A 24,443-nucleotide genomic window follows, 5' to 3' on the forward strand; every position below is an offset into this window, starting at 1 on the left:
AAACTTTAATGGATTAGTAAATAATAAATAATAAAATTGATTGCATCCATAGATGACACACCATGTAATATGAAAAAAAAATAAAACAATTTAATCATGCTGGAACATTTACATATAACAGATAATATACGTTTATATTCATAGCAGCATAAAAGTAAAAATAAATCCATTATATGATGAAATAATCTGATTTAATAAGTAAAAAGGTTACAAACATATACTTCCCTTAATAAATAATATCTTATCCCTGCTCTTAATAAAACTCAAAGCAGTGCAGTATTAAAAGAGAAACAATTGGACACATGGCCAATATTTTGAATAGCCTTAAATCAAAGTATAATTTTAATATTTTCAATTGTAAATTTTCCAGAGATCTCTCCCATTCAAAGGTAAAAAAAATTAAACTGAACTAAAACACTGCATTTTTATTTATTGATTTTTTCAGACTCTGTCTTTATTTGTTGTAAATATGCAATATGCAATAGCATTTTGAAGCAAAATAATAAACCATTAAAATATCAGAATTAAAATCACTGCATTTCTTAAGTGACACCATTGTGAAAAGAGTCTTTTGAGTCTTTTGTAATATTTTTTAGCAGGAGAAATACCATTATGAAATTCACATAACTGTTAACATAATTAACATATAAAACACTCAGCAAGAATGACCACTTTTGTGTATTTTTGTGTTTATTAACAATAAAAACAATATTTAAGAAGTTGAAAATGCATTTCCTGTTTACTGACATCACGTAGTGGGCATTCACGCTATTCGTTTCCACTAACCAATGAAATTACAGGTGGGCGTGGCTGAATGTGCAGCCCCGCCCCACATTCATCTCCGCCCATTTCTGCAGGCTGCAGACAGGGGCTTCTCGGTTTTTCCGCTTTCAGTGTGTTAAACACGAGCTCCCTCTGCTGGACTCTCGGGCTCGCGCGTTACTCTTCTTATGCAACAAGACGAGACGTGCACGCGCAGGGATTGTTTGCCGCCAGTCAGTTCGTCGTTTATAACCGCAACGCACACATTGTGACTAGTATTAATTGAAACGACAAAGTTTTGGCTTAATATAATTGTGTTTTTTAGGTTTGCGTGGATTCGAATCAATCGACCAGGGTTGCAACTGTAGCTGAAACGGACCGTAGATCCGGGATTTACCGCTCGTTTGTGGAGCCAAGACTGTGACGCTCTGTAGGCCGCAGTGTAAACGTTTTAAGGTAAGGCGAAAGGGCCAACTATTAGTGGCTGTTTGGAGAAACGTTATTGTAGGTGTTGTGTGGAAAAGTTATGTATTGAAATCCTATCATTGTATTTTCAATATTAAAAGATGGTACTTTCCGTTTGTTTGCTATAACGAGACGACTTCAGCCTGTTAGCTCGCAAGCTAACAAAGCAAGCTTTAAAATTCCCTACCTAAATGTTGACAAAAAAACATCTAACAGTTCACATATGTTTGGTATATTTGCTAGTAATGCACCAACTATTTCAAAATACGACAAATAACTGGTTTGATATCGACTGGCTATGAGAAAAACAATTAGCCAGGAAGCTAACGTTAAGCGTGCGTTTTATGACCCCGTCCAGTCACGCGTGTCTGCGAAGTCAGCAATGTACAGTTTGGGGGCTATTTTGAGATACGGTTCATTTAAATATCCTATACTGTTAAATGTTGTTTATGTATTAAGTTTAACACTCAAACAGCTGTAAAAACACAATTTTCCTCGTTTGCAGATCAACAACAACAACATGGCCGATGATTTGGACATTGAAGCAATGCTCGAGGCTCCATATAAAAAGGTGGGTATTTGTTCAAGTTGATAAATGTGCTCAATAATCTGTAGACCTTTGGTTTGAAACTGCTAACCAGTCGTGTTTTCTCTAAGTCTTTATTGTCAGATCAATAACTTGAATGTTTCTGTGATAGTGGTTTCAATGAATAAATTGCCCATCTATCTCTTTTTGTAGACTTGCCTATATCTCACCTCTACTCCCATGAATTCCAGTGTGAACTGTCAAAAAAATGAAGGTAGTAATTGCCCAATATATTGATGTACTGTGGTACCCTTGGTTGAAATACATAGGCAAAATTGATACATAGGTACCGCCAGAATAAATGCAGTGGATGAACATAAAGATCTGGTATAAACTCTGTGGAGACTGTATTTGTTATTGTATGCATGGTTTTCTTAGCTTTTACAAGGAAGTTTTTCTTCCATAATGGCTAGAATAATGCTGCATGTTTTATAGTATAAACATATGGGAGGTATCCACTGAAAATATATTGGTCTAAAATGTCATAATCTTAGTGCAGAAATCCTGGAGATGACGTATCCAAGCAAATCCACAGAGTCTCGTTATTCATGGATTTGAAAATAAACCAAAATGAAAGGGGTAGTTCACCTAAAAATAAAAATGTGCTGTTCTCACACACACATGCCATCCTAGATGTAGGTGTAGTTTTCTTCCTACTTCTGTTAAAGATTAAAGAATATTTTTATTCATCTAAAAGCGCCGGAAGCTGTTGACTTGAATTTTTTTTTAATCATTAAGGACCACAGCTTCAGGTAAAAAAAATTATATTCTAAAGAAGATACCAACATCTTGGATGGCCCGAGGGTGACTGAGTTAACAGCAGGTTTGTGTTTTTGGTTAACTATTTATAAAAAAATGTATATGTCATATTTTAGTTATGCATGCTGCTGACATTTAAAAATACTTGTTAATGGTTATTTTGCGATTTTACAAGCGGGGAATGATGGGGCTCAGCATTTAATGTCATAAAGATACTGTAAAATACATTTATCATGTAAATCGTCTAGCCTCTTAACAACAACAAAAGATCAACTCAACTTTAGATGGTCTGTGGGAGTCGCTATTACTAAGCCGTGTGAATCCCTGTTTGCTTCAGGGCGAGATGTGTGACTGAGGTGGCATCGAGCTCTTTCAATCCACGAAGGCATATGGGGTGAAGATCACTGGAATGGCATCCACCACTGGAGCTCGTTTAGTGGCTGGCTGCTAGCGTTGCCACTTTGGGTCTTAGGCTCAGATAGCCTTGGTACTGAAACTGTTGGGCTGCTTAATGAATGATGTCTTTAAAAAAAAAAATCAATGCTGCTTTACATACCCAGCATAGCACTAGCAATGTTTGGCCGTTTCACACAAGTAATGCAAGCACAAGTAAGGAAGAACGACATTGGCAGCCTTGTGGTTGCTTTCTAAAGGTCCCCCTTGTATTTGTCGTCCTCCCACACAAACCCTGTAATGAACTCTTATTTAATGATCATATCATATTCTCTTTTGTTCCCATCCCTTCTTTATCCTTACGACTTGAAATGTTTCGCCGTCCTCCTCATGCTGTCTTCTATCGACCCTGCTTAGGATGACAACAAGTCCTTAAGTACCAATGGCCACGAGGAGCGGAGCAAGAAGTGAGTTTTCCTACTTTTATAGCAGTTTCCTTCAATATGCTTAATCTTTTACTAAACTGACGCTCAACTTTTCAATCAAAAGAAAAAAGAGGAGCAAAAGTCGCAGCCGGAGTCGGGACAGGAAGAGAAGCAAGAGTCGCGAGCGCAAAAAGAGTCATGACCGGAGGAGGAGCCGCAGCAGAGACCGGAAGCGCAGCCGCAGCAAGGAGAGACGTCGCAGCCGTTCTCGGAGCAGGGAGCGCGGCGGTCGCTACAGAGCTCCATTGTAAGTGACCAACTTTTGCTTTGGGTTGTAGTCTTTGCCAAATGTCCATAGAGTTCAGACATGGCACTCATGATGTAATATGCATGTTTAGGCCAATCAAAATGTTTTTTTTACTGTTTGGTTTTATTTTAATTGCATCACACCAGTTCATTATTTGATTCAACTTCATGAATGTCATAGTCTTTAACCTGAAGTAAAAGGTTCTCATGGTGCCCATGGAGGGTATGAGCATGTCTTGCAGGGAATATTACCAAGAAGGCAGAGGAGTATAGTGTCTATCCTGTTCGTTATCATTGGTGAATAAGCAGAGATGGGTTGACTCCCCCACAAAACAAGGCATTTGCTGTAATGTGTACAACATTCATCCTTGTTCCCCATTGAAGCTTGCGTGTATATTTAGCGCTAGCAGTAGAGCAATTAGTCATAGATACTGAGATTAAAAACCTTGAAAACCTTGTTTTTAAATCACAGTTCTGGCCTGAAATTTAACGGTGGTCCCAGGGGGAAGACTGGCCCACCACCTGCCATCAAACTAAGGTTTCTATTATACTATTTTTGTTGTGTGTGGGTAGTTGCTTTTTCTATGTATCACATGTGGAAACTCTTTGCAAAAGTGCTAACAAAAATTCTCTTTCAGTCGAAGAAGGTCTAGAAGCCGAAGTCCTTTCAAGAAAGATAGAAGCCCTGTAAGGTAAGATCATTTCAGCATTGAAAATTACTCCATTGTTATCTCTAGTTATATTTATTCATTTATTTTTGTCATTTGCTAACAGACAGCCCATTGACAATCTCACCCCTGAGGAAAGAGATGCTCGCACAGTGTTCTGTATGCAGCTGGCAGCCAGAATCCGGCCACGAGACCTAGAAGAATTCTTTTCTGCAGTTGGAAAAGTCTGTTTGTTTCACTTTGGACAACTTTGACCCGTTTCCCCACTAAGCTTGGATTCTAATTGATTATGTTTTTCTTTTAAGGTACGAGATGTGCGAATCATCTCTGACCGAAACTCCAGAAGATCCAAAGGAATTGCTTACATTGAGTTTGTGGATTCCACATCTGTACCCCTGGCAATTGGTCTATCTGGACAAAGGCTTCTTGGAGTACCAATCATTGTCCAGGCTTCACAGGTAACAGTGTCTGGAGAAGCAAAAAATGCTTTGGTTTTAGATGTGACGTTTTTTTGATTGCACATGTTTTATCCCCAGGCTGAGAAGAACAGAGCCGCTGCATTGGCCAATAACTTGCAGAAGGGCAGCGCAGGACCCATGAGGCTCTATGTTGGCTCATTGCATTTCAACATCACAGAAGACATGCTCCGAGGAATTTTTGAACCATTTGGAAGGGTAAATAGTGTTTACTGTTATTTTATCACCTTGAATTGATACATTATTCATGAATCTTTCCTTGCTCGTACAGATTGATAGTATCCAACTGATGATGGACAGTGAAACAGGACGATCTAAAGGATATGGTTTTATCACAGTAAGTTGTGGCCAACCTCTTCTAAAAGATGCAGATTTCTTCACATAAGACAAAGTAGTTTCATGAGCTCCAGAGAAGCATGCATGTTTTCAAACGCTTAATAGATTTCCTCTTTCCTCATAGTTTTCTGATGCTGAATGTGCAAAGAAGGCACTGGAACAGCTTAATGGCTTTGAGTTGGCTGGTAGACCAATGAAAGTGGGACATGTGACGGAGCGCACAGATGCCTCCACCGCCAGCTCCTTCCTGGACAACGATGAGCTAGAAAGAACCGGTATTGATCTGGGGACTACAGGAAGACTTCAACTCATGGCCAGATTAGCTGAGGGTAAGAATGGGTCATCTGATCTGCTGTTAGGAAGTGGATTATGTCATTTTCAGAGGCTCTAACGAGAATTTTTCTATCTGTTTAGGAACTGGTTTGCAGATCCCGCCCGCTGCACAACAGGCCCTTCAGATGAGTGGCTCCATGGTTGCCATGGCTGCAGCTACTGGTTAGTGGGGGGTTCAGTGCATGTGCTGTTAAATATTTCGTTATTTATTAAGGTTGATGCAGCTTGTATGTAATGTTTGTCTTGTTTTGTAGCTGCTATGAACCCTGGATTGAGTTTTAACATCAATGTGCCAACAAACCAAGCCTTGAATTTACCATCACAACCCATCGCAACACACTGTTTCCAGCTGTCTAACATGTTCAATCCAAACTCGTAAGTTGGAGAAAATCCTAAGGTCATCTGCATTGAGAAATTTGTTAAAGTACATATTTAATATCTAAATTAATTGTGGTGCTTTCTTGTAGAGAAAATGATCATGGTTGGGAAATCGAAATTCAGGATGATGTCATTGAAGAGTGCAACAAACACGGTGGAGTCATACACATATATGTGGACAAAAAATCTGCTGAAGTATGAAGCCTTAAGCTATGCCATTTAATTACTGTCATTAACGTGAAGTTTGTGTTTAATCTGTTATTCTTAACTCTCTCATCAGGGTAATGTCTATGTGAAGTGTCCCACCATTCCTGCTGCCATGGCTGCAGTCAGTGCGCTACATGGACGCTGGTTTGGAGGTAATTAACAACTGTCATTGCAGATTGTCTTAAGTTTTTCATTAATCTATTAGCCTATAATTATAGTATGCCTTATGGTCTGATCTGATTTATCATGTCTCATTGTTTAATCTCTGTATTTTCAGGTAAAATGATCACAGCAGCTTATGTCCCGCTTCCTACATACCACAACCTTTTCCCAGAGTCAGTGCAGGCCACACAGCTTCTAATCCCCAGTCGTCGGTGATCAATCACCCCTGTACAACTCCACTTTTTCAGCCTTGCTCTTTTTAACTTTTGGACAATAATAACAGTTCTGCAAGTTGTGGCACAGGTGGGGTAAGGTAAAGTTTCACTTGCATACTGTCCTTACAGGTCATGGACAAGTTCTGTGGTTAAAAAAAAATCCTATGTACAGCCTACTTATTGAATTTTGCTTCTTGATCTTTTATTGTTGGTACATATTTGTTTTTCTCTTCCACATTTATTGTCTCTGTGAAAGATCTGATTGGTATGTTTATCACTCGAGGTAGTGTATAATACCAGAAACGCAGTATAAGTAAGTCTTGGATTTAAACTCTTCAATTTTGATCAAATGTCAACATATTCAACTTTTTGGCTCTATGAGCTGTGGGAACTAAATGGCTGACAAATATCTTTTGTTCATTTAGAGACCACGAGGTTTAGAAACATCTTGTTTTTCTAATCAAGATTTTGATTTTTGTAAAGTTCTTGATGAAAAGTTCATTTCAAATAAAGCAGAGATAACTGAAATATGTCTGGTTCTTCTGAACAGTAAATTGTTTAAACCTCTCGTTCTCTCTGTGTGTGGGATAGATTACTTTTTTAAAATCGAAATCAGTTAGCATAATTGAGGAAGGATTTTTTTGTGGAGGTAACTTATAACCTGTAAACCATTTTAAGCATAAAACAATAACATTTCAGACTTGTGCTGTCATAAATCTGGCAGATTATTGCTAAAATAAAAAACATGGTAAATCTTATTTATAGAACTATTTTTTGCTAAGAAAAAGTACACAAGAAGGTGATTAAGTTAATTATCAAGTATGTATTTTGTAAAACCTTTATGCAAAAAAATTTTTAAATCTGCAAAATGCCCTTTTTTGTTTACATCTCAAAGTTAAGTTTCAAGAAGAACTATTAAAGTGGATCACTATAATTGTTATATCATCTCTGTACATTCTTGCCAAATCCTGTGGGAGACAGAGCATTTTGGCAATGCGATCGTGTTCAATGGTGCCGGAACCATCGCTGCCCAGAGCGTGACGAATCAGATGAGTAGCACTGTTCTCATCCTCCCGAGCAGAAAGAGCTCTTCTCTTCCTCTCCCGCAGCAGTCTGTGCATCTGTCCCACCGTGAAATACATCCCAGAAACCGGTTTCTTCCACTCAATCCCAGACAAGTGTTCTCCTATTACCTGCACAACGGTCTGCCTGTGCATCAACTCCCAGAGTCCATCAGTACCCAGAATCAAGAACTTGTCTTGAGGTCGCAGTTTGTGATAAGTGATTTCAGGCTCTGCGGTGAGGTAAGGAGGTGTGTGGTAGTTTGCTGGCAGCATTTTTGCATTTTCATTGCCAATCAGCAGCTCGGGTCGTGCCTCGTAGATGCGATTCAAGAGCTCACTGCTCCACTTAAACTTCATATCTCCAAAAGCCCTGAAAGGAATCAACAAGCCTAATAGCCTGTCGTGTTTCACCACTGTCTTCTGCTCACAAGCTGGATGCTCTGACAGAACACGTTTCATCTCATTTGGGTTTTGGGCATTGTGGTCATTTGTAATGGTAAAAGCTGACCACTTCCCATCACCCTGTTGGACCCCGAGAACTGCTCTACTATCACCAAGATTGGCAATATAAAGATCATCTTGATCCACATAAGCCACACAAGCTGTACATCCAGACAGAGCCACTCTTAGAGGGGTGAAATGAGCTAAAGGAACCCCAATATCCACTTGGGCCTCCAAAGAAATATCATTATCCAATCTCTTGAAAGCATTTCTAAAAGCTCCTTGTGTATCACAATCCTCATTCTCTTGAAGATCTATTCTCTCCTGCCAGTATGTCCTCAGACTACTGAAGTAAAGTTTGCCAGAATCTGTGCTCTGGTAGTCATTGGGATGTTTGTGCCACTGTAGCACTGGAAGCACAGGCCGTTCACTCTCCACAGCCGCCTCTATCTCCATTAAAGTCCTCAATGGAAGCAAAGACAAGGCTATGTAGTAAAACAGGCGTTCACTAACAGCTTGTGCACAAGCAGACCCTGCATGACCATCGAAGACCCCGAAGAGCATACCACGGCTCTGTAGACATGTTGCAGCACTCCGTCTGTCTTCGCTTGGAGAGTTTGATGGTAATATATTGCTGTCAAACCCTTTTACACACCCATTATAAGCATTTACTTTTAAACTGTATTCACTGGCCTTTAAAGTGTGGTTTATTTGTGAGAGTGACATCTGATTTGCCTTGACGCTGTATTTTCTTCTGGAGTTTTTGATTATTAGTGGATTTTCACAGACTGGCTTGTAGATTGTAGATTTTGTGTGGAACTGACCTCTGTTCAGAGTCAAACAGGCGTCTGTTGCTGCTCTCCATCTTTGTAGTGACATCTGATGTCTGAGGTGCTTCAATGAAGTTGGAGACATTTACGTTTTGGATGGAGCTGCACCTGTAAATGTACAAATTAATGTAAGCACTCTAAATTTAGGCTACTGTTTAAAAAAAATGATACTGAATATATACATGTCAGTGACTAAATCAGAACAGTTTAGCCACAAAGTACAAGCCGACTACAGTATTATTAAATGGAGGTGCAGCTGTTCAGTTCTTAACATCAAATACAAATATAGAGATATAAATGGAACTGGATACCTTTACGTGTGTTAGAATAAATATATATTCTTCCGGATTGTATATATTTCATAGGCCTACTTCCTCATCCTCACACGTTGTTTTAATCTGAATTTCAAGAAATGAGAAAGTACAAAGTCCTCGCTATTCATATTGTCAACAGCGGGAGCGCGCCGACCCCGTGCACTCGCAGTTCTTTTGCTGCTCGTGCCAGAAATGACGTAAGTCGAAATTAAGATCTTGTGTATCATTTATCAGTCCTTAAAAACAACTTCTAATTTTATTATGTATTTTTTTTAGTAACTGGATTACCTTTTGTTGTTGTTATTATTATTATTTTACTACAATACATTACTTAAACAATAGTTTGTGTGGCAAAATTAGTTCATTTGTGGTTATGGTTTATACAAAATTATACAAATACAATACATTTTAATAATAAAAAAAATACTTTTTTTTCATCAACCTTTTTTATATGCCATAATTTTCTTTTCTTTTTTAATTTCTTATTTTAAAATGCTGGTGAAATTACACTTTTACTTCAAATTAAAGTTTCATTATAATAGCACCACTTTTAAACATATTTAAACCGCACTTTTTAAATAAATCAGGCGAGAGATACGACACTTAACACTAAAGCTGACTTTAATAAAACAATGCTGATTTCTATAAAATGCAGTGGATATAAATTACATAAACCTGACATAAACATTGCCAAGGACAGAGGAACTGTAGGCAAACAGATAAATCACTTCATTGGTCCTTATTCACAACTTCCGGTTGAAGAAACAGCACAGGTTTCGTTTCCATCCAATAGACTCCCTAAAACCTCATAAACGCCCACCTACAGCAGAGACAGCTGACCAATAAGAACAGCAGTTTTAGATGTCCCGCCCCACTTTTGTAAGCATTGCCGAGTGTTATGAGGGCAGATGACATACTGTTCACTGGCGAAAGTGGGCATGTTGTCGTTTCTGAAGTTGCCCCAAAAATAGTTATTTATCTGACGGGCTTGTTTGTAAACGAATAAAATAGATTTGATATAACCGCCACTGTTTGTGTTGTGAACACTTTAACCGCTAAACATGATGAACAGGACTATATCGAGAAAACTTCTGGGCTCCATGTGTGGGATCTCCAACAGCCCTCGACTAAACTTCGCTCAAAGCGCTGCCAACACTGTGCAAAAGCAGAAAGGTAACAGTTACAGTTTTATTACATTTCGATTTCTAATGTAGAGAATTAACAGTGACGTCGCAGAATTTAGCATGTGTATTTGGAGCCTTTGCTAGCATGTATATTAGCACACTTGAATGTAAATAAAATCCTAACGTTAACTTTCTTGCACATCTGCATTTATTCACCATATAGTACATAATAACTTGTAATGCTCACAAACATACATTGAGGTTAAGTTGGTTTTATATTGGCACATTCGTTCTTTTTAGGGGCCCCTATATTGTTTATCACGCTACTTTGAATATTTGGTATAAAATCGCATTTAAGTATGACTTCAAAACAACATTAGCAATATTTCATTGACTGAACAATGTTGTACTTTAATAGTCATTGACTGCTAAAATCATGTCCTTATGTAGAATTTGCTTATAATTCTTTTCTGAAATGATATTATTAGGGAAAATGACCGAATGTGCGAATATAAAACAAACTTTACCTCAATCAAACATACCTGTCTGTCTCCACAGAGTTGATCAAAAGTAGGGAACTGGAGAAGGATGAGCTGAGACCCCTTTATATGGACTTTCAGGCCACCACACCAATGGTACCCTCTGCTTTTTTCATCCTAGATTAATGAACTTATCAAACTCATGAATCTAATACATGATGAGACATTTTCTGGGATGTTTACATGTCATTGTTTCTAATGAACAATGTTGTTTATATCTGACTCAACAGGACCCGAGGGTTTTGGATGCCATGCTTCCCTATCAAGTGAACTATTATGGCAACCCACATTCCAGGACTCATGCCTATGGATGGGAGAGCGAGAGCGCAATGGAAAAAGCAAGAAAAGTATGTTTAGATGACTGCTTGTTTTATTTGAAAATAATAGTTTTCTTGATTTGGAAATATGGGAGCTTTATTTTCAAGTCAAAGCGTAATGTTTTGGTCAAGCCAAAAATGTACTGTTTACTGTTAAGCCATTGTTTATTATTTCCTCTTCAGCAAGTAGCAGGTCTTATTGGTGCCGACCCGAGGGAGATTGTGTTCACCAGTGGTGCGACTGAGTCCAACAATATGTCAATCAAGGTAAGTATGTCACTGTGAGGCAAGATTAGGATTAGGAAGTGGAACGTTGGAACACAAATGACTCAGCATTTTTAAAAATAGACAAATAGGGGAACTTCAGAATATTACCAAGAATAATCAAACATCTTTGACTGTTTTTCATATTTTTAGGGTGTTGCTCGGTTTTATAAGGCTAAGAAAATGCACATCATTACCACCCAAATTGAGCATAAGTGTGTGCTGGACTCCTGCCGGGTTTTGGAAACTGAGGGTTTTGATATAACGTATTTACCTGTGAAAAGCAATGGGCTTATTGATCTGAAGGTAAGATCTTTATGATTTTTGCATCACTCACATCAGCAATTACTTTTATATTGCTTTTGAAAACAAGTTTCAAACCCTCAGTTTATATGAGATTTTTTTTCTGAAAAGAACATATATTGAGATATTTTTTAATAGTTCATAAGGTCGATCATATAAGCAAAATATGCTAATTAAAATAACTGATTGAATTTGATTACTTTTTTTAACATTGTAAGACATGTATAAATAAAATCTGCTTGCAAAGCATGTTTTCTTCAATGTTTCAAGTAAATTGTGAAAACAAAATATCAAAATATTGGTCAAAAACTGTCTTTCAGTATAACAGATTTTATGTAAATATTAGGATTCTATACATTTTTAAAGAAAATCATTGATATACTAAGTAAATGTAATAAAATACGATAAACATTTGTCATAATTAAACAGTACATGTTCTAATGTACATAAATGAAACCTATTAAATCTTTGTTTTAATGTTTACAAGCCACTCTCTTTCTCCTATATTATTAGCAATTAGAGGACACAATCCGTCCTGATACAAGCCTGGTGTCCATAATGGCCATCAACAATGAGATTGGTGTCAAACAGCCAGTTAAAGAAATAGGTAACCTTTATCATCAACATTATTCTTTACACCTATATTTATCAATTGTCTTTTTTAGCTACATCATAAATGTTTTTGTTTTCAGGTCATCTGTGCAGGTCCAAAAATGTGTTTTTCCACACTGATGCTGCTCAGGCTGTCGGAAAGATTCCTGTTGATGTCACTGACTGGAAAGTGGATCTGATGTCCATCAGTGCTCATAAGATCTATGGGCCTAAAGGTAGAGCACTGTACAGATAAATCAACGCTGCTTACTTTATCCAGGATATATGAAGAAGTCCTTATGCTTTTTAGGAGTTGGTGCTTTGTTTGTGAGGAGGAGACCCAGAGTTCGTTTGGAGCCTTTGCAGAGTGGAGGGGGTCAGGAGAGGGGTCTGCGTTCAGGAACTGTGCCCACACCTCTGGCTGTAGGTCTCGGAGCTGCCTGTGAAATTGCCCAGCAAGAGTTAGAGGTAGAGCTAAACAAAAAGTGCTCAATTTGGTTAATGTTTTTTTCGTGTGTGTATGTGTGTGTGTGTGTGTGTATTTCTTATTCTTTATAGTTAGTAATAAACAAAACGTTTTTACTATTAAATTATTAAAATCAAATTTAAAAACATTTAAGTTTAATATTTTTAGAATTTGTTTAATTGTATGAGAAAAATTAGAAATATGTATATATTACAAAGTATATACTTCCAGACTTTCTTCATACATGAACTCTACCAAGTAAAGTATATATACACACCCCATTAATGCCTATATAACATTGCTAGTGTAGTGCCTTCTATATTTAAATCAAATAAAAATAGCATAATAGGGGCAACTTTTTCCTGTTTTTTCCAGTATGACCACAAGCGTGTGTCTTTGCTAGCAAATCGCCTTGTGCAGAAGATCATGTCAGAGATTCCTGATGTTGTGATGAATGGAGATCCAGATCAGAGGTATCCAGGTGAGACTTCTCGTCCCAGTTGTCAGTTGTTGTTCTTGTTTTTTTATTTACAAGAAGAGTTGTTTATATTCTGAAACTTTTAAACTTTTTTCTCCACCAGGATGCATTAATTTATCATTTGCCTATGTCGAGGGAGAGAGCCTGTTGATGGCTTTAAAAGATGTTGCACTTTCATCTGGAAGGTCAGTGGTTCTTAAAGGAAAAGTTTAAAAATAAATTCTAGGAGCAGGTACTACAGAGATTAAGATCCCATGGTTCATTTACACCAAATACAGTAGATTCAAATCACTTCTTTGATTTAGTTTGCTTTCTTTAGCTCAGTTTTGAATATCTATACATTTTATATTGCTTTAATTATAGTATGTAAATATGTATTTTAAAAAAATCTGTAACAACTGTAAATCATTGTGTTGGGTATGAGATGGTCCCATCTGACAAAAAACATCTAAATCTGCCTGATAGCAATACTTAGTATCAGATTGATGCTTCATATTTCTGACATTGTAAAATACAAAACTATCCTTTCACCAAAACGCTGTAATTAAAATTTTTAAAACAGAAATAACAATGAACATAAATGAGGAAAAAATTACTAAAACACATTACAAAATAGAACCAAACTAACTAAAAGTAAATCAGTAGCAATGTTTCTATGCACATTTTGAAATGCGAAATGCAAACATGTATTAAATCCTAACATAAGAATAAAAATTTTCAATATGGATTTTTTTATATAAGAAAACATGTGAATAAATGACATTGTAATCAGGATAATTGAATAAATACTTTCAGGCACAACATGAAACTTGAGTTTGTGTCTACAGATCATGTAATTTTAAAGTGAAATCAGTCTCAAACATTGTTTTTAGTCATTTCAAAATGAGTCTGGGTCATTTAAATGACCCTCTAGAACTGCTCATAACATTCTGTCCCCAAATGAACCCCTGTATACAAAATCATGGCCCCCTCTTCTCCCCCTATCCACTACACCACACATCAACTTTAAAACATTATGCAATTTTCATTGTCACTCACACAGGTGAGTGGGTTTGACAAACCACCTATTGAAAACATGAATCCCTCCCACTTTAACTGACATTTGCACCAGTTTTGCACATTTGCACCAGACACTTTTTTTAGTCACTCAATAATTAAAAAAACAAAACCATTGTAAATCTATAAAGTGTGCTTCGAACAGGTGAGTGAGCTTGACAAAACACTCTTCCTTACTCTAGCAGTTAATTGTATCAGCACAAACAGTTCCTTTAGCACTTTTTGTTTATTGCCTAACACACATATAGTTTGACTAAATGTAAATGTAGAAAAATAAGAGCTATAGCGGTTTCTCCAGTTGCAATGATGAAAACAAAATTCTGAAAATAGTATATGTGTAATGATGTAAATAATATGTGATATTCTCTTTTGTAGTTCAAATAGCAGTTTCGTGTGAAATGCAGTGAGTGTCTGCTAGAGTGATGAGCTGTGTTGTTGTTTTCAGCGCCTGCACGTCTGCTTCACTGGAGCCCTCATATGTCCTCAGAGCAATAGGAGCAGATGAGGATTTGGCTCACTCTTCTATTCGGTTGGTGGTCTTCATGTAACATTAGTTTAAATGTTTATTGTGCCTTCATGTTGTGTAATCCGTGTCCAGATTTGATCTCAAGTCAGAATGCTTAGATTTCCTGTTTGAAAACCATGACCTCACACACACACACACACACAAGCACACACAAATGAGAGCATGTGATGAACACGAGCTCTGCTTTTCTCAGGTTTGGCATCGGCAGATTCACCACAGAGGAGGAAGTGGATTATACAGCAGAGAAATGCATTCATCAGGTCAAACGGCTCAGGGAGATGAGGTGAGAAAAGACCAATGAATGAGGAAAATTCAATACAAGAACTTTGGTGACAGCAAAAGTCTGAAAATCAAGCACCCATTGAAATACTCATTGGAAAAAACTGGAGTTTTGCTTGCAGTATTACAAGACTATGGATGGATGGATGGATGGATAGCGGGATATATATAGGTATATATAGAGGGATAAATGGATAGATAGATAGATAGATAGATAGATAGATAGATAGATAGATAGATAGATAGATAGATGGACAGAGGGATGGACAGAGGTATATATAGTGGGATGAATGGATGGATGGATAGAAAGACAGATAGAGGGATGGAGAGATAGAGGGATTGATGAATAGATGGATGGACAGATGAAGGAATATATAGTGGGATAAATGGATAGATGAATAGATAGACTGATATGGATGGATGGATGCATGGATGGATAGATAGAGGGATGGACAGATAGAGGTGTATATATAGTGGGATGAATGGATAGATGAATAGATGGATTAATGGGTAGGCAGATAGAGGGATGGATGGATATAAAGATGGACAGATAGAGGTATATTTAGTGGAATAGATAGATGGATGGATGGATAGAGGAATGGACAGAGAGGGATGGATGGATGGATGGATGGACAGATAAAGGTATATATAGTGGGATAGATAGATCGATGGATGGATGGATAGATAGAGGAATGGACAGAGAGGGATGGATAGAGGGATGGACAGATATAGGTATATATAGTGGGATAGATAGATAGATAGTTAGAGATAGATAGAGGGATGGATGGCTAAAGGGATAGACAAATGGAGGCATGGATAGATGGATAGAGGGATGGACAGAAAGAGGTATATATATAGTGAGATGAATGGATAGATGGATTAATGGATAGACAGATAGAGGGATGGATAGATAGAGAGATAGAGAGATAGATAGATAGATAGATAGATAGATAGATAGATAGATAGATAGATAGATAGATAGATAGATAGATAGATAGATAGATAGATAGATAGATAGATAGATAGATAGATAGATAGATAGAGGAATGGATGGCTAGAAAGATAGATGGAGGGATGGATAGAGGTGTATATATAGTGGGATGATTGAATAGATGGATTAATGGACAGACAGATAGAGGGATGGATGGATGGATAGAGAGATGGACAGATAGAGGTATATATAGTGGGATTGATAGATGGAGATGGATGGATAGAGGGATGGACAGCTAGAGGGATAGATAGACAGATAGACAGATAGACAGATAGATAGATAGATAGATAGATAGATAGATAGATAGATAGATAGATAGATAGATAGATAGATAGATAGATAGATAGATAGATAGATAGATAGATAGATTGAGGCATGGATGAATGGACTGAGGTATATATAGTGGGATGAATAGATAGATGGATATTAACAGATGGATAGATATTAATGGATAGAGTGAGTGATGGATGGATAGATGGCTGGTTAGAGGGATTGGTGGATAGATTGAGGGATAGTTTGATTGAGTTATAGAACTATATGATTATTCATTGAGATGGGTTTCAGTATGTTCAATCTTTATCCAATTATTAATCAACTGAAAAAGTCACTAATTCATTGGTTAAATTCTGTCTTCTTTTGTTTGTCCTCCGTGCGTTAGATTCCACCATTTAGATTCCACCATTTAGATCCCACCGTTTCTCCTCCTTTTTTGGCTTAACTTTTCATAAACATGACATTTTGATGACATGTTAGTAATCTAAAAGCTTTTCTATTTCATTGAAAGGATGAACTGCAGCATTAGACATTAATATTCAGACTGTTCTGTTAATGCATTTGAGAAAATAAAGAGCGGGATGTGGGATTTTCATTTGATTATTTATTTTTTCTCCTGTCAGTCCGTTGTGGGAAATGGTCCAGGAGGGCATTGACCTTAAGAGCATCAAATGGACGCAGCACTGAATCCTTCTGTGGTGGACAAAGCCATCGGTACAGCTGAGACAGGCTGCAATACTCAATCTTTAGACATTATTCCCTCAAACACGCACAATATTATTTCTCGATTTTGGAGAACTGAACTCGTCTACGTGGAGAAGATTTTAAATGCATTTGGCTGAACTGCAGGACTTACAGAAATGTTGATCTCGTCAATTCCTTCATTTCAGTCTCTTGATATTTGTGAGTTTCTCAGCATTTTATAGCGCACACAGTTGCTCTTATATGACTTTTTACTTCCTACTTTGCTCATAGTGTGTGTATGCCGCAAAACAATTGAGGAACCCTTTATATATTGGCTGTGGTTCCAGTACTGAGACCAGCAAAGTTAATTCCAGATATATGTTGTGGCTTTACAGTCAGATAAGAAGTCAAGGTTTTCTTAATGTAAAGAACAGCACTGAGCTGAATGGTTTTGCACTTTAAAAGATTTGTTTAGCTTCCTATGTCAAAGGTCACGTCTGAGAACTCCATGCGTCTTGTGTAGTATGAGCTCTTCTTTTATTGCAGATCACAGCTTGTGTAGCGTCTGTTGTTGTGATGTTATTGTTTGCTTTATTCAAGAATATATTTCATACCAATAAATATACAAAGCAGTGCTTTTGTCATTTGTGTGCTAAAGTAAACATGTTGCGGGGTGTTCTTTTATGAAAGAATTAAAGACTTCACATGAAACTAAGAGTTCACATGGTTGCACTAAGTGTATAAAAACTGACAGATATACACTCACTTTATTAGGTACACCTTACTAGTACCGGGTTGGACCCCATTTTGCCTTCAGAACTGCCTTAATCCTCCTTCGTGGGATAGATTCCTCAAGGCACTGGGAATATTCCTGAGATTTTGGTCCATGTGTACACATCATCACGCAGCTGTTGCCAATTTTGTCAGCTGCACATCTATGATGCGAATCTCCTGTTCCACCACATCCCAAAGGTGCTGTATTAGATTGAGATCTGGTGACTGTGGAGGCCATTTGAGTACAGTGAACTCATTTTCAAATTCAACATTTTTCCAATCTTCTATAGTTCAATTTTGGTGAGCCTGTGCAAATTGTAGCCTCAGTTTCCTGTTCTCGGGAGAGGCATCCAATGGGGTCTTCTGCTGCTGTAGCCCATCTGCTTCAAGGTTTGACATGTTGTGCATTCAGAGATGCTCTTCTGCACACCTCGGTTGTAACGAGTTATTTGAGTAACTTTTGCCTTTTTATCAGTTTGAACCAGTCTGGCCATTCTCCTCTGGCATTTGCATTCACAAAACTGCCGCTCGCTGGATTTTTTTTTCTCTTTTTCTGACTCTTCTCTGTAAACCTTTGATATGGTTGTGCGTTTTTGAAATACTCAGACCAGCCCGTCTGGCACCAACAACCATGCCACATTCACAGTCACTTAAATCACCTTTCTTCCCCATTCTGATGCTCTGTATGAACTGCAGCAGATCATCTTGACCATGTCTACATGCCTAAAAGTATTGAGTTGAGATTGGCTGATTAGAAATTTGCATTATTATATGAATGTTGTTCATTTTAACTTTAACAAATAATTCTTTAGATAGAAATAGACAGAGTTTATCAAATCGAAGCATTTAACTGTTTGAACTATATATTTCCCTCTGCATTTTTAAATATACAGTCTTGGCCACAAGACAATTGATAATTAATCAAATAAGAGTTTTTTTTATCTTAAATCACAAAAAAAAAAAAAACACATTTAATTATGAATGTTTTATTAATGATTCAAATGTAAATAAAAATATTAATAAAATAATAATAATTTATTAAATAAATGTCTTCATAGAGCATAATTTTGCTTCATATTCAAATGATTTTAAACATAAAAGCACAATACTGACCCAAACAATGCAGTTTTGGCAGTAGCAAAATATACCCATGTAACAAGACTGCTTTTGTGGTCCAGGGTCAAATTTAGCGTCAGATTTAACAATAAAATTAGAAATTCTTAAGACAATATCTCATCAGCCAGACCTTCACCAGTTAATAAAAATGTCAAATGAGCCAATAAAGTCAAAGTTTAGATGTATTTATTTCTGACAGTTTCACATACAAATGAATGGACAAACACAACACAAAGCAGAATGAGAACTCACAAACACACAACAGTCCAGTTCATATCATACATAACTACAAAAACCATGAGCAGAACGTCTGTACATATACTTTATACAATTATCTATTTTCATATATACAATAAAAATGAACTATGTACAGCAGTTTTCCTTTTCTTTCCCTAAGGGAGAAAAATAGACAACACATCTAAAGATGCAGATTCACAAGAAAAGGGCTGATCAGACTTGATAAAAGTGCCAATTTGACAATCTTTGAGTCGTCAAACGATTAAATACTACACGCCGCAGCACACAGTCCAAATGCTTATTTTAAGTTAATTTAAAGGGATAGTTCACCTAAAAAAAAAAAAATTTTTACTCACCTTCAAGTGGTTTTTAACAAGAAAAACTCCTACAGGTTTTAAAGGGTGAGTAAAATATGTGCTTTTACATATTTAACAGGTTACCAGCACCAGAAATCACATCATACAACAGACACATTATCATTATCCGGGCCAAAAACAAACCAAAATCTCTGTAGGACGTACAATATTTAAGAACATCTTGTTTAAGAACATACAACTGATTCCAGATGTTCAACAAGCGCCAATTTGTGCACAAACACTGGTCCTTGAGTTTACCCTGATGTCCAGCAGCTTTATATTTCCTGAAATACATTTGTTCTAGTTAGTGCTTCATAGCCAAGAGAGTCGCAACAGTGACGTGCTACCATGTTTCCAACCTGATAACAACTGGAAACCTGCCAAAATGATTCATTTCTCCCACGTCCACCATAACACACTGTAGTAAACGACAGAAGTCAAGATGACACAAGTTTTTAGCTGACTTTAAATCTCAAAATAAATATTCAAAGAAGTTCAACTTAATTTTTTTTTAAGGTCTACAAAATGTAACAATGTTTTAAGTCAGATTAAAGTGATCAAGTTGATTAAAATTCAAACAGTAGCAAACAAAACAAAGATTGTTTTAAAAGGAACAAACAACATTATTATTTTTGACTGTCGCCTGGTCAGCTTGTGAATTGCTTTGGAAACAGCTCCTGGCCAGCAGAGGGCAGAGTATGATTGTCTAATATTTAGCTTGTTTAGGATTTAAACAACAAAAAGGTGGCTGCTGGTGTGCTGTTATATTGCTAAAACGGATAATACTGAGCTAAAAAGCAGCGCTTGAGTCTCATTTGTAGCATAAATGTTGTTTAACAGCTTGTGTGTTTGGGTTTGCATTGTTTGTTTATGGTTCAGGAAATATTGGCTGTGATTGTAACACTGTTTTTGTTTGTCATATGTTCGGGAGACGTACGATTGTTTTAATCTGCAGGGATGCAGCATTCATCTGATTAAAAGTGACAGTAAAGCTCTTTGGATGATATCGCTTGCATTATATTCATCTAAGAAATCTGAATAAAAGTATCTATACGCTGGATCTAGTTTGCTTTCCTGATTAATCAGTTTTTAAAATGTGATTGATTTGATATTGATTTTTTTTAAAGCCACATTTGGTTATCAAAGAAATAGGTGTTATTTCACTTATATTTAGTCTTCATTAACCGTCAGCATTAAACCTGTATTCACTGAATCAGGAGAGCTGAATTGAACTGAAATGTGAGTTGGTGAATCAAATAAAGTTGAATTGTGAAATCTGAACTGATACTGGGTGTTGGTTTATTAGTCACCTCATATCTGAATGATTTACTGAAGAAACATGCGACTGAAGACTGCACTAATGGCTGTCACAAAAAAATAAATCACATTTTACATAATACAATTGGGCATCATGGTGGTGCAGTGGGTAGCACAATTGCCTCACAGCAAGAAGGTTACAGGTTTGACCCCTTGCTGGGTCAGTTGATGTTTCTGTGTGGAGTTTGCATGTTCTCCCCGTGTTCGCGTGGGTTTTCTCTGGGTGCTCCGGTTTCCCCCAAAGACATGTGGTAGTGGTGAATTGGGTAAGCTAAATTCTCTGTAGTGTTTGTGTGTGAATGAGTGTGTATGGATGGTTCATTCCGCGGTGGCGACCCCACATTAATAAAGAGATAAATGAATGAGTGAATATTAATACAAATTAAATACTTTTGTGTTTGTTGAAAAGTTTAAAAGGTAACTGTAAACATCTTTTTTTAGCATCATAAATGTCTGGACTGTCACTTTTGACCAATTGTTTCATTCAAAGCGATTCTTACCATCCTCATAGATTGAGCTATTTGCCCTCTGCGTGACTTATGATTATCTAAACACATCTGATCCTTAAACTTCCATGCAAACATACACTATATGACAAAAGTCTTGTCGTCAATCGCAGTAGTAAGAGCAACAAATAATAACTTTAAGTTGATCATTTGGAAAAGTGTCAGAAGGTGGATTTTTCTGATGAATCATCTGTTGAACTGCATCCCAATCATCACGAATACTGCAAAAGACCTATTGCAACCCGCATGGACCCAAGATTCTCACAGAAATCAGTGACATTTGGTTAAGGAAAAATCATGGTTTGGGGTTACATTCAGTATGGGGGTGTGTGAAAGATGAATGGCAACATCAACAGCCTGAGGTATCAAGACATTTGTGCTGCCCATTACATTACAAACCACAGGAGAGGGCAAATTCTTTAGCAGGATAGCACTCCTCATACTTCAGCCTCCACATCAAAGTTCCTGAAAGCAAAGAAGGTCAAGGTGCTCCAGGATTGGCCAGCCCAGTCACCAGACATTAACATTATTGAGCATGTTTGGGGTAAGATGGAGGAGTTATTGAAGATGAATCCAAGTAATCTTGATGAACTCTGGGAGTCCTACAAGAATGCTGTCTTTGCCATTCAGATGCCTTTGTTAATAAGTTAATTGCAGAGATGTATGGTTGCAGTCCGCCAAGCTCATGGGAGTCAAACACAATATTAATTCTTTTTCCACTGCAGCATGACTTTATATTCTATACTGAACATTATCTTTTTTTTTAAGTGACAAGATTTTGGTCGAAGCAAAGTCTGACTTTACTGTCCTAATTAAATCAATAAATATCAAGGCATGATTACATTTTATTTTGGTAAAATAAGTGTAATCTAGAGGCCTTTGCCTTTCATTTAAGCCACTTCTGATAGCAAATGATCAACTAGAAGTCAAGTTATTATTTGTTGTTCCAAAAACTTGTATAGGCAACAAGTCATTTGTCAGGTAGTGTATACAGCCACATCTGCTGACCACTGATTACTGGATTTCAGCGCAGTGCTATTAGATTTTACATAATATCCACAAAAAACTCACAAGGGTTGCCCATTGCATGCTGGAAGGACTGTCGACTGGCGGTGAGTTCAGGTGGTATGGCCCCCATTTCCCTCACTGGAGGGGCCCCCGGGGGGCCACTGCAGACGGCCCCTTTAGGAGTCAATCTGGCCAGGCTGTATGGAGGAGGCAGACCTGGGGGCCCATAAGAGGAGGCGTGGCTCCGTTCGCTGAGTGCACAGGACGTGTGGCCATATTTGGTAAAAGGGGCGTGGCTGTAGGAGAAGGAAGTACGGCTGTGCTGTGAGGGGACTCGTGAGTGGGTGTGGCTACGGGATGACAGGGCGTGGCTGCGGTGGCTGAGTTGGCTGGCTGAACGCTCAACCCTCCTCCCTCCTGCTCGCTTGCCTGAATCTGATTCGCTGCCTGTTGATTTGCGCTCCTTTTCCCTCGGTACGGCCCGCTGGATTCTCCCAATGCTAGGGTTGGAACTACTGCTGCGACTTCCTGGGAGGTAAACAGAAGTTTGTATTGTTAAATGAAGAGCAAGAGGTGATGGGAAATGTTCTTACATTTGATATATATGATTTTTACAGAAGCTAAAATAACAATGTTCAACGTAAAACAAAAATGACCCCAAAGAAAACAATAAAAAGCTCTGATCTGGTTGTGAAGAGGGAAACATATGTTGAAATGCTTATTGAAAAGTTTCTATTTTCATCTATTTTTACATTTGATGTCTTCTTTTGATTCAAAGCAGTATTTTTAGCAACGTTACTTCACGCAGTCTTCAGGGTGATCCTCTAGAAATCAGTCCAATTTGCTGATTTGACTTCAAATCAACTAAACACTAGCTTGCTAAAATCATAATACTAATTAATAACTAGAAAAGTAAAGTTCGTAGACAAACTTTATGGTGTTTTGGGAAAGCCTAGTCTGAAAGTTTGAAGTAGTTTTAAAGTTTAAATCACTGAAGTAGTTTAAGTTGTTAGAACTATTTACAGATTAGCAGGTTTCTAGTATGGATTGCCATGTTCCTTGCTGGAAAATTCACACATCTTGGGGATGGTGTGTAGATTCATCAAGCAGAAGCCATGTGCTGTTGTGAAGACTGCCGCCTCAACCTCTTGCTGCTTTTGGTGTTAAACTCTGATCGAAATATGGCAGAAAAAGTATGCAGCATGCTCAGTCTCCATCGAAATTATGAAACAAAAGAAAGCAGAATGCAGTAGCTCAGAGTAGCTAAGCTCTCAGGTTATGATCTTAGAACTGATTTAAGAAAGATTATTCTGGCATTTGGTTGAGATTGAAATAGTGCAAGCACAGAAACTGACGGTAACATTTTAGGGGAATAAAAAAGAAGCTTGTTTTGTTTTAGAAGATAAGACTCTGTGTAACTGCACTAGAACTGTTCTCTTGTTTGGCCCTCACCTTGACTCTGGTTTGATCTGTAAAAGTAACAGAGACATGCCTGAGCAAAAATGTTCAATGTAGGTCTGTGCAAATGTGCGGCTTATTTGTTGGGTTTATACATTCTTAATTTTATATAAGTAGCATAAATGGGGGTTTCAAATGTTAATTTGATGGATGAAGTTAACCCCTTGAAGTTTTAAAACCCATTGTCGACTGTAAAAGCATTACCTTTGAAAATGGATCTCAACTCTGATATGTTTTAGGATGTGTTTAAGTAAAACGTTCTCTCTCACTCTCTTTCACTGAAAGTCAGCTAAAAGCAGCTTTCTGCTTGTGTCATAACAAGTGATAAGCGCTGTCTTTCAGCTGGAAATCACAGACCCTGAGATGTAAAGGAAATGCTACATTTCAGATGTTATGCACTAACAGAGTAATTAGTGATTAAACCTTGCATTTAAGAATAAGATAGCTTTTGTTGAAGCATCTTATAAATACTAATATGCACCCTGAGCTATAGACCTAATAAATTTGAACCGTTTTATTACTGTAACTTTTTTTTCTCCTCTTCAGTGTTGTTACTGCTTGTACTGCTGGGGTTACACCTCTACTCTTTACAAGAAGTGCCATGGGATTTTTAATAACCACAGAGAGTCAGATCCCCGGTTTAATGTCTCATCATAAAGA

At 37.4% G+C, this 24,443-nt stretch overlaps 4 protein-coding genes across 19 annotated transcripts in view; 2 read left to right on the forward strand and 2 right to left on the reverse strand.

Moving 5' to 3' along the window:
• Positions 1-928: 928 nt before the first annotated feature.
• On the forward strand, positions 929-6,999 carry rbm39a (RNA binding motif protein 39a). 8 transcript variants are annotated; one of them, XM_005169278.6, is made up of 18 exons: positions 929-995; positions 1,088-1,218; positions 1,733-1,798; positions 1,967-2,027; positions 3,383-3,432; positions 3,515-3,697; positions 4,169-4,234; positions 4,335-4,388; positions 4,471-4,588; positions 4,670-4,822; positions 4,901-5,038; positions 5,112-5,177; positions 5,301-5,505; positions 5,591-5,671; positions 5,764-5,884; positions 5,977-6,082; positions 6,168-6,246; positions 6,372-6,999. In XM_005169278.6, exons 4-18 carry the CDS (start codon positions 2,022-2,024, stop codon positions 6,470-6,472), a joined length of 1,527 nt encoding a protein of 508 aa, XP_005169335.1. In that variant the 5' UTR covers positions 929-995; positions 1,088-1,218; positions 1,733-1,798; positions 1,967-2,021; the 3' UTR covers positions 6,473-6,999.
• A 275-nt stretch (positions 7,000-7,274) lies between these two features.
• si:ch211-15p9.2 lies at positions 7,275-9,219 on the reverse strand. Its single transcript, NM_001044990.2, is given in 2 exon segments — positions 7,275-8,914; positions 9,118-9,219. A coding segment is annotated over 1 exon segment (1,518 nt). The 5' UTR covers positions 8,892-8,914; positions 9,118-9,219; the 3' UTR covers positions 7,275-7,373.
• Positions 9,220-10,002: 783 nt separating this feature from the next.
• Positions 10,003-17,645, forward strand: nfs1 (NFS1 cysteine desulfurase). The gene is given in 13 exon segments (NM_001044993.1): positions 10,003-10,293; positions 10,803-10,879; positions 11,014-11,130; positions 11,284-11,367; positions 11,518-11,670; positions 12,181-12,274; positions 12,360-12,494; positions 12,569-12,726; positions 13,100-13,205; positions 13,306-13,387; positions 14,704-14,787; positions 14,978-15,067; positions 16,951-17,645. Coding segments are annotated over 13 exon segments (1,356 nt in total). The 5' UTR covers positions 10,003-10,181; the 3' UTR covers positions 17,015-17,645.
• A 1,425-nt stretch (positions 17,646-19,070) lies between these two features.
• The window catches only part of dvl1b (dishevelled segment polarity protein 1b), a 120,074-nt gene continuing 114,701 nt past the window's right edge, over positions 19,071-24,443 (reverse strand). For 8 of the 9 annotated variants that reach the window (XM_005169298.6, XM_073915991.1, XM_005169297.6 and 5 more), the window contains one exon: positions 19,071-22,853. In XM_005169298.6, coding sequence (XP_005169355.2) covers positions 22,363-22,853 — 491 coding nt within the window. In that variant the 3' untranslated portion in view covers positions 19,071-22,362. 9 annotated transcript variants of the gene reach the window in all.

Source organism: Danio rerio, chromosome 11 (assembly GCF_049306965.1).
Source record: "Danio rerio strain Tuebingen ecotype United States chromosome 11, GRCz12tu, whole genome shotgun sequence".
Classification (NCBI taxonomy): Eukaryota; Metazoa; Chordata; class Actinopteri; order Cypriniformes; family Danionidae; genus Danio; species Danio rerio.

Bases quoted from the DNA above. Each gene is read 5' to 3' on its own strand.
- rbm39a (XM_005169275.5), top strand. From the start codon at position 1,748: ATGGCCGATGATTTGGACATTGAAGCAATGCTCGAGGCTCCATATAAA. The intron at 5,506-5,590 runs GTAAGAATGGGT...CTATCTGTTTAG, and splicing joins CATGGCCAGATTAGCTGAGG to GAACTGGTTTGCAGATCCCG. The intron at 6,247-6,371 runs GTAATTAACAAC...CTGTATTTTCAG, and splicing joins ACATGGACGCTGGTTTGGAG to GTAAAATGATCACAGCAGCT.